General features: G+C 34.5%; 1 protein-coding gene across 3 annotated transcripts in view; it reads right to left on the minus strand.

Moving 5' to 3' along the window:
* The window catches only part of HDX (highly divergent homeobox), a 171,636-nt gene that overhangs the window by 41,691 nt on the left and 108,082 nt on the right, over nucleotides 1-21,863 (minus strand). For all 3 annotated transcript variants that reach the window (XM_016162731.2, XM_016162732.2, XM_036226812.1), the window contains one exon: nucleotides 14,284-14,430. In XM_016162731.2, coding sequence (XP_016018217.2) covers nucleotides 14,284-14,430 — 147 coding nt within the window. The remainder of the gene's footprint in view (nucleotides 1-14,283; nucleotides 14,431-21,863) is intronic.

Consider the following 21,863-nt stretch of genomic DNA (forward strand, 5'->3'; position numbering starts at 1 on the left):
CATATGATTTTCCATAGTAGCTGCACCAATTTACATTTCTATTAACAATGTACAAGTGTTCCCTTTTTTCTACACTCTCTCCAATATCTGTTAACTTTTATGTTATTGATAATAGTCATCCTAACAGGTTTTGATTTCCTGTTGATTAGTGTTATCGAGCATGTTTTCATATACTTGTTGAACATTAGTGTATCTTCTTTGGAGAAACATCTGTTCAGTTCATATACCTGTTTTTTAATCAGATTGTTTATTTGTTGTTGAGTTAAAGGAGTTTCTTACATAGTTTGAATATTAACCTTTTATCAGATAAATGGTTTGCAAATATTTTCTCCCATTCTGTAGGTTTCCTTTTAATTTTGTTATTTACCTTCCTGTGCATAAGCTTTTTAGTTTGATTTAATCTCATCTGCCTATTTTTGCTTATGTTGCCTGTACTTTTTATGTTATATCTAAGACATTATTGCTAAGGCTGATGTCCAGAATCTTTTCCCCTATTTTTTTTCTACAAGGGGTGTTATTGGTTTCAGGTCTAATGTGTAATTCTTTAATTCTGAATTGATTTTTGTGTACGATGTGAGATAAAGGTCCAATTTCATTCTTTTGCATGTGGACATCCAGTTTTTCTAACAACATTTATTGAAGAGAGTATCCTTTTTCCATTGTGTATTCTTAGCACCCTTGTCAAAGATCAGTTGATAGTTTATGTAATGATTTATTTTGGGGCTCTTCATTCTGTTCCATAATTGAAGGTGTTTTTGAGTTCCTCTATGCTGCTCATGATTTTCTATGCAATAACTCTATTACTTATTGAAAAAGGGGTGATTTCATCTCCAGTTTTATCAGTTGTTACTTCACATATTTTGAAGCTCTAATATTTGGTGCATACACATTCAAGACTGCAATGTCTCCTGGTGGTTGGATCCTTTTTATCATGTGAAATGTTTCTCTTTGTCCCTGGTAATTTTCTTTACTCTGAAGTTTACTTTGGAGTAGACTATGATAATACTAATATGCAACCATTTTCCAAATGTATTTTTGTTGAAATGTGCATTATTATATATTTGTATGTGTGTCACAGAGGGTACACTTTTCTGTTAGGCATTCATTAATATGATACTAAAGTATGATTCTTGTTTTGCAATGATTCATGTTTTATGCTATGAATTTTCTATCATTTTAATTCTAATTTACATGTATTATTATATTTTAATTTCTTGTAAACAGCATAGACTTGGGTTATCTTTTAAAATCCAGTTCGCTAATCTTTGTTTTTTAATTGATAATTTTAGACCATTTAATTTTTTTCTATTTTTAAAATTTTATTATTAGGATCAAGCATACAGTACATTGGTTAGACATTTATGTAGTTTATAAAAAGATCCCCCTAATTGCTCTCCATCTAGCAATTAGATTAATACTGACAGCATTCCATATTCTGTGCTCCCCATCCTCATAACCATCTATAAACTATGACTTTGTACTTCTTTAACCCTTCACATTTTTTCTCAGGCCCCAAACCTGGCTCCACTCTGGCTTTCACCAGATTGTCCTCTATATTTGTGAGCCTGTTTTTGATTAGCTTGTTCTTTTTGTTTCTTAGATTCCTCATACAAGTGAAATCATACGGTAATTATCTTCCTCTGTCTGAATTATTCACTCAGCTTAATAACCTCTAGGTTCACCCATGTCACCGTGAATGGTAGGATTTCATTTGTTTAATAGCCAAGTAATATTCCATTGTATATATGAACCATAACTTCTTTATCCAATCACCTGTTGATGGGCATTGAGGTTGCTTCCATATCTTGGCTGTTGTAAATTGTGCTGCCATGAACACAGGGGTGCATATATCTTTATGAATTATTGAGGTTTTTTGGATAAATACCCAGAAATGCAATTGCTGGGTCAAAAGATATATCTATTTTTAATTTTTTGAGGAGCTTCCAGACTGTTTTCCATAGTGGCTGTACCAATTTGCAATCCTACCAACAGTGTGTGAGGGTTCTCTTTTCTCCTCATTTTTTCCAAAACTCGTGGTTCTGACAGGTCTGAGGTGATATCTCATTGTGGTTTTAACTTGCATTTTTCTGTTTATTAGTGACCTTGACCATTTATTCACATGTCTATTGGCCATCTGTATTTCCTCTTTGGAGAGATACCTGTTCAGGTCTTCTGCCCATTTTTTTAATTAGATATTTCTTTTTTTGTTGTTGTTGAGTTGTATGAGTTCTTAATATATTTTGTCTATTAACCTCTTATCAGATGTATCATGAGAGGATATCTCCTCCCATTCAGTCGATTATCTTTTGTTTTGTTGATGTTTTGTTTTATTTTGCTCTGCAAAAACTTTTTAGTTTTATGTAATCCGATTTATTTTTTATTTTATTTTCCTTGCCAGAGAAGATATATCCAAAAAGAAAATACTAGTAGCAATATCAGAGAAATTACTGCCTACGTTTTCTTTTTAGAAGTTTTATGGATTTGGGTCTTATATCTAAGTCATAATTCATTTTGAGTCTATTTTTATATATTATGTAAGAGGGTGGTCCAGTTTATTTATTTATTTTTGCATGTATCTGTACAATTTTTGTAGCATCATTTACTGAAGAGACTGTCTGCCCCATTGTATATTCTTGCCTCCTTTATTCATGATTTTGATACATGTTTTTTTTCTTTTTAAACAATTCCCTCCAACAATTCCTATAATACCTGGCTTCTTGTTGATGAATTCCTTTAGCTTATTTTTATCTGTGAAGCTCTTTATCTGCCCTTCAATTCTAAATGATAGCTTTGCTGGATAAAGTATTCTTGGTTGTAGATCCTAGGTTTTCATCATGTCAAATATTTCGTGGTAAGCTCTTTTTTTTTTTTTGCCCTGCATAGTTTGTTTTGAGAAATCAGCTGCCAGCCTTATGAGTGATCCCTTATAAGGAACTAACTGCTTTTCTCATGCTACTTTTAAGATTTTCCCTTTGTATTTAATCTTTGGCATTTTAATTATGATGTGTCTTGGTATGGGCCTACTTGGATTCTTGGTTTGGGGGACTCTTAACTTCTTGGAGTTTTATATTTATTTGCTTCATCAAGTTAAGAAAGTTTTCCATCCTTATTTCTTCAAATAGCTCTTCAATGTTTTATTTTTCTGATACTCCTATGACATGGGTATTTTTACATATAATAGTGTCCCATAGGCTTCTTAAGTTATTATTACAGTCTTAGCTTCTTTTTCCTTGCCATTCTGATTGAGTGTCCTTGGCTTTCCCATCCTCTATATAGGTCATTTGATCCTCTTCTTTATTCACTTTGTTTATTCCTTTATTTATTCCATTTAATATACTTCTCATCTCAGATAATGTGTTCTTCACTTATGACTGGTTCCTTTTTATAATTTCCGTTTCCACATTTATGTTTTGTATCTCTCTGTTAAATTTCTCACTGAATTCATCCACACTTCCTATAAGTTTATTGAGCATCTTTATAACCAGTGTTTTGAACTCTGCATCTGTTACATTGCTTGACTCCATTATTCCTGGATCTCTGTTCTGTTCTCTTACATGATTTCTGCTTCTTAGTCTTCCCATTTGGGCAGCTTTTATGAGTTTGTTTCTATGTATTAAGCAAAGCTCCTAAGTCTCCTGGTCTGATCAATATGTCTTTTTTAGTAGGCGTCCATGGGCACAGTCCTGAGAGGGGTTCAGCTGCAAGCCAAGCTTAGCCTTAGCCTATGCCCTTCCGGGGTCACCTGTTAAAATTCAACAAACAATCCACAGATGCTGTACTTAGAATTGCTTCAGGAAACTACACCAGAAACAGAGGTCAGCTGCCACCAGTATGATTCTTGGCGCTGCTCAGCAAGTGTCAGAGGACATAACTGAATGTGGCTTGGATGGGTTCATGAGTTGGGGGAGATGCAGTTTCAGGGAATTCTCTGGGCGGAGTGACTTCTGTTATCCAGTTTGATGATGCCTCTGTACCGCAGCGCTGTGTCTGCACACTAGGAGCGGGTAGGGCTCAAAACAGGAGTAATGGATGCCTCCAGCACTTCTTCCTGATAGAAAGCCTTGTCTCTGGCCCTCTTTGGACAACTCGGTGTCTCCCTATAAGTCCCTGGTGACCCCCGAGCAGCCGACCAGGTGCTGGTGCTCAGAAAGAGCAGTCCATAATGGTGAAATCCAGTCGTGGACACAGCCCCTTTAAGAGCTGTCTGCAGCTGCTGACTGCAGCTGCCATATCCTCTGTCTCACTCAGTCACCAGGGACCAATTTGTGTCTTCACTCCCTCCTACCTCCAGGGGAAGGAAGGTGGAGGGATTTTAATGTCCAGCTCTGCCTCTTTCTTCTCTGGCATTGGTCTGTAAATGGTTGGGGTATCTAGCCGTGGCCTGGTGAGGGCACATGTATGAGTCCTCCATTTGGCCTTTTCTGGTAAGGATGGTGTGTAGTTGCAGTTTTTTTCTGTGGTATTTGGCTGAAGTCAAGAAGTTATTGTATTAACATTTTCTTTCTTGCTAAGCTGTTCTTTTCTTGGTTCTCTGTCAAGAGAAAACAGGCTTTTCTTGGATTTTTTGTTTGTTTGTTTATTTGCGCCTATTGATGCTTCTGGCTTGTCTGTTTCTCAAATATCCAATCTGGTATATATGAGGCAAAAAGAAAACTTAAGGAACTCACTGCTGTGTCATTCCTCAGGTCCTGTGGTTCCTAACAAATGTAACTTCTTTCAACCTTCAAAGTCCTCTTACATTGGTTATAGGTAATGTCCAGGGATTTGAGCTGTATTTAGTAGGGAGATTAGGAAAAATTATGTGTACTCCATTTTTTGGAAGCAGCAGTCTAAAACTAATTTTATTCTCAAAGTTATCATTCAATTTTCAAAAAGCTCATTATATATGACTAGAGTTTGTAACTTTTATAGCTTTGTGATGTCAATCTACAGTGCAAGAATTTTTAAAACCTGTATACTCTCTTTTAGTGCAAAAAGCATTTCAATAGCATTTCATCTTTTTAGCTATAAATTTGATTATGATACCCTTTCTTCATATACTGAGTAGCATTTCTTTATACAACAAGGTCCACATTAATACAAAACCGTCTTAGATATTCTCTTTTGGATAGTCCTGAAAATTAGAAGGCACCAGGAAATTATTCAATATATAAACACAATGCTATTTTTTTTTTACATTTTCAAAGACTCATAGATGATGGAAATAATCTTAGATGCCAAGTAATCTAACCTTTCATTCAACGTAAAAGTCCCTTCTTCAACATTTTAGATGGGTGGCTATTAAGTCTTTGTATGAAAACTTCATCTATATGGAATATACTACTTTGCAAGGTTCCCTAGTCTAGTTTGTGGATAGTTTTTTTTTTTAATACTTTCCCTTAAACTGAACCAATATCTATTGCCCTATTAATTCTAGGTATTTGTTACAATTATTCACTCTGGCTTCACCTCATCCCAAACCTCTCTTCTAAATTCTAGCTATCAATTATGTAAAGAATACTTTTTCTGTGTTTCAAATTAAACACCCTTATTTTTTAAATATGCAGTTTTCAACCATTTTATATGACCTACGAGCAAGTTGTTTTATCACTCAGGGCCTCATATTTTGTATCTGAGGAAACTACAAAGTGAGAAAATTGTTTTACAAATCTTTAGTTTTCTGGATAAACTTTGTCCCTTCATGATGCTCATAAATCTGTAGAATAATACCATATCTTTTCAACAAGAACTCTTATTATTGACAACACAGATATAATGGCTATTAGAAATTAGGACTCTCAGGTCCTATACACTTGTAAGTATATTTCTATTAAAATAAAATGAAACAATATTTTAAATTGCTGTTATTTTGAATGTTTATTATATATTTGTATTCTGTGTATGCTATACACAGAGGACACACATTTCTATTAAACAATTATTCATTCCACAAATATTACTGAATATCAACTGTGAACTAAGTACCCAGTACTGTTCTAGTGCTGGGGATACAGTAGTAAAAAAGCAAACATGATATATGTCTTCATGGAATTTAAACTTACAATCTAGTAGAAGTATAGACAATAAGCAAAGAGACAAGAAAATATAAATTACAATATATGACCAAGTATTATGAAGGGAAGATTCACCCAGAATATTTAGCCACAATGACATTGTGTAGCAAAGTTTTTTCCAAAATTACCTGATTATAAGAATTATTAAAAAGGAAGAATACAGATTCTCATATCCTTCCTTGAAAATCATGATTTAGTAGGTCTGGTAAGATGGGGTGACTGTATTTTAAAGAAATATGCAAGTTAATTCTTATGATAAACCATATACTGATGAAGTAGAAATCCAAATAATGTTAAACTGGTAATAAATAGATCTGGCCTCTAGTCATTGACTTGCTGTGTGACCTTGAGCAAGTCATTCTTCTACCTATTCCATTTTTTCTTAAATAAAATAAGAGCATACAATTCAAGTTCAACATACCCACCAGCTTTGAGTCAAGGTCTATGGTAATTAACAGAGTACTATTATTTGTTTTGCACACACATTGGGGGTGGAGGGTTAGATGCAATGCAAAAAGAAAAGTAGAAGCAGTATAAGTGAAAAACATTCTTTTATTTAAAGATATTTCAAATCTAACCAGGCTCCTTGGAAAATAGACAATCTAGAATGTAAAAAAGTATATTTGTTTTCATGAAATTTATTTGTCTTTTGAAATATATTTCAATCATTTAAATGTATTGTTAATATAAATATTTGACAACACAGAAATAAATTTTGACATGTGTTTACTATAATCCAAACACAGATTGAAACGGTAGGCATTAAACTGAACTATATAGAGAAAGAGGAGGAAACTAACATTTATTGAGAACTTACAGTGCTTTATACTTATTACCATATATATTATCTCAAAACAACCTTCTGTTATATTATCTCCACTTACTGTTAACTGAAGCACAGGTATTAAAAAAAATGTGACTATGCTAAATGGTAAGTTCCTTAGGAGACCTGTATTCTTTCCATGGCAAATAGAAGAGTTCTGGCATATAATAGGTGTTTAGTTTACCTTTGATAAATTAATAAATACAAAAATAATAGTTACTAACCTGGGAAAGATATTCAAATTAAAGAAATATATGACCATAGTAACACTCAGAACAGTCAAAATAAAAATATGCTGTTTGCTTCTTAGATTTTTTAGAAGTATGGGATATAACGAAGAAACATGCATCTAAAATTTTCAAATAATACCACAAGTAATGGTTAACTGAGGCAAAGTTCATTAACTAGAAAGTTCATTAGACTTAAAAACATTTACATAATTTCTTGTGAAATCTCAAGAACATATTTATGTGGCAAACATATTCTTCATTGGAGTTAATCTACCAACTATTATAAAATAGGTCTTCTTTTTTTTAATAATGTATATATATATTATTTTTTCAATTATAGTTGGCATACAATATTATATTAGTTTTAGGTGTACAACATAATGATTAGACATCTGTATATCTTACGGAGTGATCATTTCAATAAATCTAGTACCCATCTGACATCATACATAATTATAATATTGTTGACTACATTCCTTATGCTATCCTTTGCACTTCCATGATTATTTTGTAACTACTATTTTGTACTTCTTAGTCCCTTCCCCCTTTTTCACCTATGCCTCCCAACTCCCCTCCCATCTGGTAACCCTCAAAATGTTCTCTGTATCTGAGTTTGTTCTTTGAATTCCATATGTGCATTAAATCACATGGCATTTGTCTTTCTCTAATTGACTTACTGTACTCAGCACAATGCCCTTTAGGTCCATCATGAAATATCTTTTCCCATCTCTTTATTTTTAGTCTGTGTGTGTTTTTTAAATCTGCAGTGAGTCTCTTGTAGGCAGTATATATAAGGAGCTTGTTTTCTTATCCATTCAGCCACCCTATCTTTTGATTGGAACATTTAATCCTTTATTATTTGAGGTACTTGTTGATAGATATGTACTTATTACCATTCTTTATTCATATTTTTGATATATATATATATATATATATATATTTTCTCTTCTTCTTCTTCTTCAAGACACCCCTTCAACATTTCCTGTAATACTGGCTTGGTGGTGATGAACTCCTTTAGCTTTTTCTTGTCTGGAAAGCTCTTTGTCCTTTGAATCCAAATGAAAGCTTTGCTGGGTAGAGTAATCTTAATTGTAGGGTCCTTTTTTTTCATCACTTTGAAAATTTTGTACTGAGCCTTTCTAGCCTGCAAAGTTTCTGTTGAAAAATTGTCTGACAGTCTTATGGGAGCTCCCTTGTAGGTAACTAAATGCTTCCTCTTGCTGATTTTAAGATTCTCCATGTCTATATAACATTTGGCATTTTAATGATAATGTGCCTTGGTGTGGGCCTTTATGAGTTTATCTTCTTTGGGACTCTCTGAGCTTCATGGGGTTGTAAGTCTATTTCTTTCCCCAGGTTAGGGAAATTTTCAGTCATTATTTCTTGAAATAGGTTTTCAATTCTTTCCTCTCTCTCTTCCCTTTCTGGTACCTCTGTGATGTGAATGTTGGCATGCTTGATGTCCTAGAAGTCCCTTAAACTGTCCTTATTTTTTTGGATTTTTTTCTTGTTGCTGTTCTGATCGGGTGTCTTCTGCTCCCCCATCCTCTACATTGATGATTTGAGCCTCTGGCTTCATCTAATTTTTTGATTCCTTCTAATGTACTCTTCATCTCAGATATTACATTCTTCATTTCTGACTGGTTCCTTTTTATATTTTCCATCTCCGGTTTTATATGTTTTTATCTCTTTGTTAAAGTTCTCACTGAGTTAATCTACCTTTCCCCTAATTTCATTGAGCATCCTTATAACCAGTGTTTTGAACTCTGCATCTGTTACATTGCTCATCTCCACTTTTAATTCTTTTTCTGGAGTTCTGTTCTATTCTTTCATGGACATGTTTCTTTGTCGTCCCATTATGGCTGCCTCCACATGTTTGTTTCTATGTAGTAGGTAAGGCTCCTAAATCTCTCGGTCTTAATAGAGTGGCTTTATGTAGTAAGTGTCCTGTGGAACCCAGTGGCTCAATCTTTCCTGGTCATCTGAGTGAGGTGCTCAAGGCGTGTCCCTTGTGTGAATTACGTGTGCCCTATTGGTGTAGTTGAGCCTTGGTTGCCATTTCCGTGTCGATGGGAGAGATTAACCCTTGGGCTAATTGGTTTTGAGGATTGGTCAGGGAGGTACTGACCCTATGGAGCAGGATCCACTTTAGCAGGGCTCTGGTGCCTGCCCTGTCTGTCCTTTGTGTATGTCCTCCTCAGGTGTAGCCCTAAGTGGTGGTCTGACTCTATAGAAGGTTGAAGCAGGCCACTGGGTGTGCCAGCCCAAGGGCTTTCTGGGAGGGGCCCAGCTGCAGGCCAAGTTAAAACACAGCCTTTGCATTTCCAGGGCCACCTAGCAGGAGTTACCAAGCAATCTGCATATGGATGCCTCCCATGCTTGGTTTACAGGTGCCTCGAGAGGCCAAGCCAGAAACCAAGGTTAGCTGCTGCTAGTGCTGGGCTTGGGGCTGCTCAGCAGAAGATACGTGGCATGCCAAGACCAGATGCTGCTTCTTTGGGTTTTGTGAGCTTTTGAGAAATTTTAGGAAAGTCCATAGCATGAGCTGATGCAGACCATTTGTATGGAATAAACCAGTGGAGGTGGCTTAGGTGGGCCCACAGGTTGGAAGAAGCGGAATCTCAGGGAATCCCCTGGGTGGAGTGACCTGTCTTATCCAGGTTGGTTGAGACTCAGGTATGGCAGCCACCTGCATTTGCAGGTTGGGAGGTGGGAGGGCTCAACCAAGAAACAATGGATATTGCCAGCACTTCTGTCTAGGAGAGATCCACCCCTCCAGCCCTTCCCCTGAAGCCTGACAACTCAGTGTCTCCCCGTATGTCCCTGGCTCTCCTTGAGCAGCTGCCCCAGTGCTGGAATTCAGAGTGAGTGAGTCCCTTTAATAGAAACACCTGTGACTCCCACAGTCCTCTGTTTCACTTAACCACAATCTCTGCTGTTTTTTTAGCCAGATGTCATGGGGACTTCTCTTCCCAGCACAGGAACCTTGGGCTGGGTGGGGACTCAGTGTGGGGGCAGGACCCCTCACTCAGGTGAGAGAGGGAGCTCTGCAGCCAAGACAGCCCTCCTGCTTGTCGATCACCACACGTGGTTGTGAGACTGGACTATTTTGGATCTTCACCTCTCCTACCATTTTCGAGGTGACTTCTTACGTTTGTCCCTAGTTGTAGGGCTTCTGTTCAGTCAGACCTCAGGCGACTCCTAGTCATGATTGCTCTGTACTTTTGTTGTAATTTTGATGTGGTCACAAGAGGAGACATGTAATCTTGCTTCTATGCCATCTTGGTCAGTGCCAGAAGAGGTCCTCTTACAACACATCAACTTTTCCAATTTTCTCGCTGCCGTGGGTATGCTTGCATTTTGAGAAATTACTAGAAACAAAAGGGTAGTAAGAAATTCCTTATTCCTTCCTGTAGTAGAAGTTATAACTAACCTTAAGCAAGAAGAAAATGGTATCACTTTTTTTTTTTCTGTATGTTAGGACGTTCTATAGGGATTAAGGGCATTGTACATAGCAATGGCTGGGAATCCCAATATCAATGGCTTTGGCCATTTTTTAAAATAATAATTATGTCTAAAACCTGATGGTATTGAAGAAAATCCTAGATAGGAACCTCGTGGATATCTTAGCTTTCATTTTTAAAGAGTATGTTTTTAGGAACACTCTGCCCCTGTCTCCTCTGTCCTGCAGTATAGGATATCAAGGAGCCCTTATGACAGCCCATGGTGCCTGAAAGCTTCTGTAATAGCACATGATGTTTATTTCTGTCAGTGGCAGATTGAATATAAATAAAAATGAAAAAAAGTAGAAAAGTTGGAAGATAAACTTGAGGATATCTTATAGAAAATATAGTAAAAGGACAAACATATTAAAAATGGAAATCTCAAGGTTACAGCTGTGTTCTGGGTACAGAATAACCAATCCAGATTGGAACAGATCATATTCCAGGAGAAGATTCTTCAAGATGATAAAATTGTTACACTACCAAATATGTATAAATGTATCGAAGGGGGGATATATACAGCTGAGGAAGGGTTTCAGGATAAATTAGTAGTAAGTACCTAGAAAATTAAGCAAACAAAGATACAAAAAATAAAACTAAGTAAATAATGAACTCCAAGGAAAAAATAATTTTATTCATAAAAAGACAAATAATAAAATACTATATAATTAAGATGTTGAAACATTTACGTAATCATAATAATGTCAACACTGAATATCAAATGCTAATCAAAATATAAAATAACTATACTGGGAGAATGAGAAGTATACATGTAGGTGAATAAATCAATGAAGAGATCTTGAAAGACTTGGGTTGGGGGGAGCCTCAGATTTCATAGTGGAAAATCAATCAACAATGACTAGCACTGAACAATCAAAAAGTAGTAATAAAAACAGATGATAGATACTGCTGGTATTCCTCAATATCTGTCTTCTCTATCTTCCAGAATAATAGAAGTTTAGCTTGGGTACATGGTATCCCACAATATAACTACATTTTCAGCTTCCCTTGTAATTAATTATGACCGCGTATGTAATCCTAGGCAATGGGATATAAGTGAATGTGTCTTCTGGCAGTTAGTTTCTGGGAATCTCCTTTAAAAGATAGCTGGTACACACCCAATGCCCCTTCTTTCTCCCCCTCTCTATCATGCCAACTGGACTATAAATGACATAATTTTGGACCTTGAGGACAAGCGCTACATTTTAGGGATGGCAGAATGGAAGGTGGAAGGCACAAAAGGCTCTGACAACTTCACAGGGAAGAACTGCCATGCCAGCTCTAAACTGTATGCATACCCATGGACTTGTACTTGTAATTGAAATACCTTGTCTAAGCCAATGTTATTTAGAGTCTTTCTGTTACTCACAGCAAAGCCTAATTCTAATTAATTCAGCACATTATTAATAGATGGAAGTAAATACCAAAGGTATGATCTAAAAGGTGGAAATTGGGTGACTATAGCCCTTGTGAAATGATAGGAGGGAAGAAGTGAGAATGATGATTTTGCAGCACGTTCTACAGAACTTGAATCCTTCAGTTATGTGCATGTATGACTTTGATTTAAAAAAGATTAAAAAATGACAACTAGAACAAAAACACATACTATGTATTTTCCTATTATTAGTTTTTGCTTAGGATCCTCATACCATAATCCCACTCCACTTTCTCTTTATTAATTTCTATTTTTGTGTCATCTCTCTAGCTAGATTCCAAGTGCCTTAAAAATAGGAAAGGTGTCTAATGTTTCTCTATTTCCTTGTTAGTATATGCAACACAGTATACACAGTAAATACAGGATTTAATTTGATTTCTTACCTGGATCCTAACAAAATGAAAAGTAGGATTTTGCACAGGACAGTATTTTGAGATAATTATTTATTTATTTGTTTGTTTATTTGTTTATGAAATTGTTGGGGTGATATTGGTTAATAAAACCAAAAGTTTTCAAGTATACAATTCAATAATACATCATATGTATATTGCATTGTATGTTCACCACTCAGAGTTTTATTTCCTTCCATCACCAAATATTTGACCCCTTTTTATCCTTATCTACTTCCTTCTTCCCCCCTACCCTTTGGTAACCACAATCCAAAGTCTGCATACATGAGTCTGTTTGTTTGTCATATGTTTTTGTTGCTTTCAGTTTTCTATTCCAAATATGAGTGCTTGAGAAAGCTGAGATCTATGACTTCTCCCTAAACATCTTCCTCTTTCTTCATGTATGTAAGAGAAATGAAATGCTTTATTTCTTCTTCTAGAAGAGCTCTGCATTTTGTCTCTTGTTCTTCAATAGTACTTCCCTCTTTATAATCTGGGTTGACCCTTCAGTGTGAGCTGAAGCCTAACCATATTTGCTCATAAGAGCCAATTGTTGGAATAGCTTCTGAACTCTACATTGAATGAACCATAGAATTAGCCATGATGGGAAGCTTTATACCACGGAAATCAGCATATGCTTTTCCTTAAAGCTGATTGTTAAATACTTACCAGTACACCACTCCTACTATCTAAATCGTATATTGGCATTTTTTCAAATAGGAAGTAAACTAATGAACACATGACTAATATAATTTTTCAATATATCATTCATTACATAATATATTACATATATTTCAGATCACTTCATGTCATTTTAAAAGTGTTACTGAGATATATTTAAAATTCCATACAATAAAAATGTTTCTAATATATTCATGGAGTTATGCAACAATCATCACTATCTAATTCCAGAACTTTTCATCATGCAAAAAAAAATCTTAGACCCATTAGCAGTCATTCTCCATTTCCAGTTATACTCACCCCTTGACAACCATTAATCTACTTGCAGTCTCTATGGATGTGCCTATTCTGAACATTTCAAATAAATAGAATGACAAAATATGTGGGTTTTTTTTTTGTGACTGGATTCTTTCATTTAGCACAACGTTTTCATGATTCATCTATTTTGTAGCATGTTTCATTATTTCATTCCTTTACATGTCTCTATAATATTCCATTATACTTATATATCACATTTTGATTACCTATTTACTTGATGGACATTTTTTCCCCACTTTTTGACTATCATGAATAATGTTGTTATGGACATCTATGTATAAGCTTTTGAGTGGATATACGTTCCATTTATTTTGAGTATATACCTAAGAGTGGAATTGCTGAGACATATGATAAGTCTATGTTAAAAATTTTGAGTGTTTTCTAAAGTGGCTAAAACATTTTATGTTTTCACTGGAAGTATATAATGGTTCAAATTTCTCCACATCCTAGACAACACTTGTTATCTGTTTTTTTTTATTCTAGTTAGCATTGTAAGTAGTAAGAGGTATCTTGTTGTGGTTTTAATTTCCATAATGACAAGTAATGCTGAACATATTTTTGTCTGTTTATTGGCCATTTGTATATCTTCTTTGGATAAATGTCTGTTCAAATTCTTTGCCCATTTTTTAAACTGCATCATTTGCCTTTTATTATTGAGATGTAAGAGTTCTTTACATACTGTAGATATAAGTTCCTTATAAAATATATGATCTGAACATATTTCCTCTCATTATGTGGGTTATCTTCTTCACTTTACTGATAGTATTATTTACAGTGCCCCATATAATTTTCGAAGCTTTCATTTATGACACTCATCAATTACACCATGAAAATCGTTAAAAGTGTCTTACCCGAACTATTTCACAGTCAACATTTAATTCAGTTGCAACTGCTTCAATTTTCTCTCTACATACAGAGCCAAGGCTGGTCATGCCATTATCCCAGTACTTCTTAAGAGTGGCTAAGTCTCGGTCACTGAACTGAGTACGGTCTTGCAGCTGTAAAACACATTTTAAAAATTAGAATAATCAAAAATAATGTATGATCACAAGACTGTTTTGCCTGTCTTTTGATGACTTCATCTAGATTTGCCATACACATAGGTCTTCTACTAATGTTATAATTAACGAAAAAGGTAAATAAGAGAAATGTAAGAAGATAATGGAGCCCTAAGAAAACAATCATGTTTATGAGCTTGAGTAAGTTTCATAATAAGTCTAACCATTTGTTCTTAGATATTTTCTTTTGCTTTGTTTTTATTTATTTTTATTTATTTTATTATTATGATAAAATTGGTTAATGAAATCCAGTAAGTTTCAGGTGTACAATTCAACAGTAAGGCATATATATATTTACACTATGTGTTTACCTTATTAACCAATTTTATCATATATATATATATATATATATATATATATAATGCATTGTGTATTCACTGCCAATAGTTAGATTTCTTTCTGTCACTACATATTAGATGCCTTTTACCACATCTACCTACCTTTTTTTCCCTCACACCATAATATCTGGTAACCACTAGTCTATTATCCATGCCCATGAGTCTCTGTTTGTTTCTCATGTTTATTTGATGCTTTCAATTTTATACCCCACATATAAGTGATATCATGTGGTTTCCAACATTTTTGGTCATTTTAGCTTAGCATGATTATCTAAAGGTCCAGCTATGTTTTTGCAAATGACAATATTTCATCCCTTCTTATGGCTGAGTAGTATTCCATTGTATATATGTACCACAGCTTCCTTAGCCAATCATCTATTGTAGGATACTTCGGTTGCTTCATGTCCTGGCCACTGTGAATAATGTCTCTATAAAAATTGGTGGGCAAATATATTTTCCGATATACATTTTCAAGTCTTCGGGGTAAATACCTAGTAAAGGGATTGCTGGATCATATGGTATCAATTCTTAGATTTTTTGAGGAACCTGCATACTGTTTTCCATAGCGGCTGTACAAATTTTCAGGCTCGCCAGCAGTGTATGAGGGTTCTTTTTCTTTGCATGATCTCCAACACTTGTTATTATTCGTCCTGTTGATAACAGCTATTTTAAAAGGGGTGAGATGGTATTTCATTGTGGTTTCAATTTTCCTTTCCCTAATACCTAGCAATGTTGAGCATCTTTTCATACATTTGTTGGTCATTTATATGTCTTCTTGAGAGAAGTGTCTGTTCAGGTCCTATGCTCATTTCTTTGATTGGATTGTTTGTATTCTGTTGTTATTGAATTGAATGAGTTCTTTGTGTATTTTGGATATTAGGCCCTTATTAAAGGCATTGCTTTCAAATATATTTTCCCATTCGGATAGTTGCCTTTTTACCTTGTTGACAGTTTCTTTTGCTGAGCAGAAGCTTTTTAGTTTAATGTAGTCTCACTCATTCGTTTATTTTTTTGTGTTTACTTCCCTTGCTTTTGAGGTCAAATTCATAAAATCCTCTTTAAGTCCAAGCTCCTTGAGTTTAGCGCCTATGTTTTCTTTTATGCATTTTACTGTTTCAGGTCTTACATTCAGATCCTTAATCCATTTTGAATTATTTTTGGTGTGTGTTGATAAACAACAGTCTAGTTTGATTCTTTTGCTGGTGATTTTCCAGATCCTTCAACACCATTTATTGAAGAGACTTTCCTTTTTCCACTGTATGTTTTGGCTTTTTTGTTGAAAATTATTTGCCCATATAAACATGGGTTTATTTCAGGACTCTTGATTATGTTCCACTGGTTTATGTGTCTGTTTTTCTAACAATACCATGGCGTTTTGATTATTGTCGCTTTGGAGTATAGTTTGAAGTCAGGTAGAATGATGCCTCCAGCCTCATTCTTTTTTCTCAGGATGACTCTGGTAATTTGGAGTCTTTTGTGCTTCCATACAATTTTGATGATTTTTTGTTCTAGTTCCTTAAAAACTGCCAATGGGATTTTGATGGAGATTGTATTAAATCTGTATAATTTAGGTAATATTATCATTTTAACTATGTTGGTTCTTCAAACCCTAGAACATGGAATATCTTTCCATTTCTTTGTATCTTCTTCAATTTCTTTTAATAGGGTCTTAAAGTTTTCATTATATAGCTACTTTACATATTTCCTTACATTTATTCCTAAGTATTTTATTATTTTTGCTGCAATTGCGAAAAGAACTATTTTTCCACTTCTTTTTTGACACTTTATTATTAAAGTATTGGCACATTATGGATTTTTGAACATTGATTTTGTATCCAGAAACTTTACTGTATTTGCTTATTGTTTCTAGTAGAGTTCTTGTGGAGTCTTTAGGGTTTTTTATGTACAGTATCATGTCATCCACAAAGAATGACATTTTGATGTTCTCATGTCCCATTTCGATGCCTTTTATATCTTTCTCTTGCCTGATTGCACTCGCTATGACTTCCAATGCTATATTGAATAGCAGTTGTGATAGTAGACAGCATTGCTGTGTTCCTGATCTTAAAGGTAAGGATTTTAGTTTTCAGTATTAAGTATAATGTTGGCTGAGGGTTCGTCGCATATGGCCTCTATTATTTTAAGATATTTTCCTTCTATACCGAGTTTGTAAACTGTTATCATAAATAGATGCTTTGTCTTTTCAAAGGTTTTTTTTTTTGCATCTATCGATATGATCATATGATTCTTATTTTTTAAATTTGTTTATGTAGTGTGTCACATCAACAGATTCGTGTACATTGAACAATCCTGTGACCCTGGGATGAAGCCCACTTGATCATGGTGTATAATTTCTTTAATATGTTGCTGTATTCAGTTCACTAGTATCTTATTCAGAATTTTTGCATCTGTGTTCATGAGAGATATAGGTCTGTAGTTTTCCTTTTTTGAGTTATGTTTACCAGGTTTTGTTATCAGGGTAATACTGGCCTCATAAGACAGGTTAGGATGTATTGCCTCCTCCTCGATTGAGGAGAATAAGTATTAAATCATCTTTCTATGTTTGGTAGAGTACACTGGTATTTGATAGAATACACTGGTAAAAGTCCTGGACTTTTACTTTTTGGTAGGTTTTTGATGATTGTTTCAATTTCCATACTGCAGATCGGTCTATTTAGATGTTCCAGTTCGTCTTCATTTAGTCTAGGAAGGTTGTATTTTTATAATTACTGTTCCATTTCTTCTAGGTTAATAAGTTTGGTGTTATATATTTTTATTTTACATAGTCTTCTTGTATAACCTTTTGTATTTCTGTGGTGTCAGTCATAATTTCCCTTCTTTCATCCCTGATTTTCTTTATTTGTGGCCTTTCTCTTTTTTTTTTCTTTAGTGACTCTAGGGAGGGCTTAGTCAACTATATTAACCTTCTCAAAGAACCAGCTCTTTGTTGCATTTATTTTTTCTATTTTTTAAAAATTTGTTTGCTTTCAAATTAATTTAATTCTGCTCTCATTTTGATTATTACTTTCCTTCTGCTGAATTTAGGCCCCATTTGTTCTCCCTTTTCTAGTTTTTTGTTTTTTTCTTTTTAAGATGAAGGATCAGATTGTTTATTTGGGCTCGTTCTTGTTTTTTTGGAGATACTCCTGTAATTCTCTGAGCTTTCCTCTTATGACTGCTTTTGCCATGTCCCAAAAGTTTTGATTTGTTATACTATCATCATCATTCATTTCTATGTATCTCTTGATCTCTATTTTATTTCTTCTCTGACCCAGTAATTCTTCAGTAGCATGTTGTTTAACTCCAAGTATCTGCGTTTCTTTCCGCTTTCTTTTTATAGTTGATATACTGCTTCACAGCATTATGATCAGAGAGTATCACTGGTATAATTTCAACCCTCTTATATTTGTTGAGGTTATCTCTGTGTCCCAATACGTGGTCAATCCTTGATAATGTTCCATGCCCACTAGACAAGAATGTATAAGCAGCTACTTTGGGATGAAAGGCCCTGTAAATGTCAATAATGTCCAGTAGGTCTAATTTGTCATTTAAGGATGGATGTTATTTTATTATTGATTTTCTGTTTGGATGATCTGTCATTATCCAATGGTAGGGTATTTGGGTCCCCTACTATGATAATGCTTTCATCTGTTTCTCCCCATAGTTCTGTTAGTAATTGCTTTACATATATCAGGGGTCTCTGATATGGAACATAAATGTTAATAAGTGTTATGTCTTCTTGGTGCATGATTCTCTTTATCATTATAAGGTGTCTCTCAGTATCTTCCTTTACTTTTATTTTTATTTTGAAGTATATTTTGTATGATATTAGTAACGGTACTCCTGCTTTTCTCTGAATGCCATTTGCTTGAAATATCATTTTCCACTCTTTTAATTTGAGTCTATATTTATCTCTGCAACTGGGATGGATCTCCTGGCTGCAACATATGGTTAGGTTTTGTTTCTTCTACCAATGTGCAAATCTATGCCTTTTTATCGAAGAGTTCAGTCCATTTACATTTAGGGTGATTGTTGAAATACGAGGTCTTCTTATATCCATTTTATGTTTTGCTGTCTGGTACTTGGTATTTCCATTGCTTCCTTGCCCTTGTGTTTCTTTTTTCTTTATTTTGGCTTGGTTTTGTGAGTTTTCCTTCTGGTTCTTCTTGTTCTACGTTATATACTTCAATTCTGAATCTTTGAATCTTTGGTGTGTGGTTACCATTGCCAATAGGTAGAGGATATACATATATATGTGTGTCCTCTACACATATCCATTTTCTTCTGCGTGTGCCTTATCTCCATTCCCTTTTGTGAATTTGAATCTTTGAATCCTCCCCTTTTCAGTCATTGTTGTCTCAATTAGTCCCCATGTATGCTGAATGTTCGTTACTATCTTGCTATAGCAAATCTCTTCTTACCATTTAGGCTTATAATACCTTTTCTTAGTAAGAGTTGCACTCTTCTGCTTCTATCTTTTTGCTAGTTGCCTTGTTCATAGTTATATATATATATATATATATATATATATATATATATGTGTGTGTGTGTGTGTGTGTGTGTGTGTGTGTGTGTGTACACACACACACACACACACATTTTTTTTCATTTTGTTTTATGTGAACTGACTCCTTTCAATATTTCCTGTAGTGCAGGCCTTGTAGTGGAGAATTCCCTCAATTTTTGTATGTCTGGAAAGTTTCTTTATTTCTCCTTCATATTGAAAGGACAGCTTTCCTCGATACATTATTCTTGACTGGTAATTCCTTTCATTTAATAGTTTTAATATTTGATTCCAACCTTTTCTGCCTTGTATGGTTTGTGCTGTGATGCCCTACAATAATATAATGAGTTTTCCTTTATAAGACACTGTCTTCTTTTTTCCTGGCTGCCTTGATTATTCTGTCTTTGTCATTAATTTTTGATAATTTTAATACAATATATCTCGGCGAAGGCCTTTTTGGGTTTATATAAGTGGATGTTCTGTTGACTTCTTCAATACCAAGCTTCAGTTCATTCCTTAGATTTGGAAAATTCTCATCAACTATTTGTCTGAAAATGTTTTCTAATCCCTGATCCTTTTGCTTGCCTTCAAGATGCCCATTATTCTTATGTTTTTTCTCCTGATGTCATCAGCTAGTTCTCGTATTTCTCTTTAATTATGTTTTCTTCTTCAGTTTCTCTCTTCTTCCTTCTGATTTATTTCTGGATTTCTGTCCTCAATATCACTGATCCTTTCCTCCATTTGATCAACTCTATTTCTCAATGTTGGTATTTCATTTTTCAACTCTTGCAGTGTGTTCTTTATCTCCATAAGTTCTATTTTCTTCATTTTTAGGGTTTCAATCTCCTTGTTAAAGAACTCATTCTGCTCATCTAGTTGCTTTTTCAGTTCCTGAAAGTGTCGATATTAGTTGTTTTGGATCTCATTGAGATTTTTCAGAAGTACCATCCTGAATTCTCTGTTCTTTTAGTCATATATTTCTATGTCTGCAAGCTTATTTTCTGGAGATTTTTCTATTTCTTTCTGAGCTGTCTTTTCACCTCAGTTGTTCATGGTGTTCAATGGATTATTTCTCCACCTGGGCATTAATGGAAATTTATTCTGCTTCTCCCACCCCGCCACCCCCAGAAAGAGGATTTATTATATAAAGGTCAGTCTTTAGTCTGTTGCAAAAAAGGCATTTTTCTTTTAGTTCCCAGTAGGTAGTGTCTAAGCCTCTTGGTTCCCTGCTTTATATAAAGTCTTAATAATGCTTTTTCCCCCCCTTATAGATATTCAATCATGCTTGCTACCCTCAGTCTCAATCCCTGTCAGTGTTAATGATGATTTTGGCAGCATTTGCTCAGATTCCTCTCGGGCTCCATGGTGTTCTCACATCACTCCCTTTAGGATTTTTTAATCCAATAAACTATAGACTATATTGTAGTAATTAGTGAATCTTAGAAGCATCCTTAGGCAAGTAAATTAGAAGCACAATAGGATAATGACCTCCATTTTACTGATAAAGTCAAAAAAGAAATGTCAAATGTCTCATTCAACAGCACAGAAAGTCCATGACAGAGCTAGAAATAAATATATATATATATATATGTGATTTTTTCCAGTTGTTTTTCCATACGATCTTTCCACTTACCTCAAGAGATATTGAAAAAAGTCTAAAAACAAAAATTAAAATATATATCCCGCAATGCCCTATACGTGTATGTGTGTGTTTGTGAGAAGAGAGAATGATAATAAGAGAATAATAAGAGAGCAAGAGAGTGAGAGAGTGAAATACTGTGAAAGTGAGTGAGTCGAGGAAAAATGTTGTAAATCATTGCACGAGGTGTAAGATTCTACCGATGCCTTCTGCCTAAATGGATATGGTCTAGTCCCACAGGGAGTCCAGACTTCAAATCCTTCCTATACATAAAATGTTTTCATCATTTTCTTTCTAATTGAAATTTAAAATGCAACACTCTCCTAAATTGGATTGGGGTAATAATGGAAAATAATGTATACAATTTATAAAATGCAACTTACATAAAGAGTTATCATATCTAAAACTAATATAATACTATGTACAACAGGAGAACATTTGTTTTAAAATTATGATCTTTTGAAAAGGAATTTTAGCTTTCAGGAGGAAAAGCAATATATGAATTTTTAGTGTACTACCAAGATTGTGAAGTTAGATATTATAATTAACAAGTGTCTCTTCATAAGAACTGTAGTAATTTTTGTGTCTATGTATTAATTTCCTTATCATTAAATTTGTTCTTCCACTACTTATAAATCCCTGATAAGTAGCATTTATTTTAATTGCTAGTACTACATAACATGTTCCCAGCTCAAAGCTTTTTTTTTTATCATGTGGAAAAACCCTCAAGTTATTTACAATGTAAAAATATCATTAGGACTTCGGGTCAAGATGGCTTAGTAGGTAGATGCTATGTTTGGCTGCTTTCATGACCACATCAAAATTACAACAGCACAACCAAGTCTGGCTGAACAGAAGTCCTACAAATGGGGACATATAGAAGAGGCCACCT

Source organism: Rousettus aegyptiacus, unplaced genomic scaffold, assembly GCF_014176215.1.
Source record: "Rousettus aegyptiacus isolate mRouAeg1 unplaced genomic scaffold, mRouAeg1.p scaffold_m13_p_9, whole genome shotgun sequence".
Classification (NCBI taxonomy): domain Eukaryota; kingdom Metazoa; phylum Chordata; class Mammalia; order Chiroptera; family Pteropodidae; genus Rousettus; species Rousettus aegyptiacus.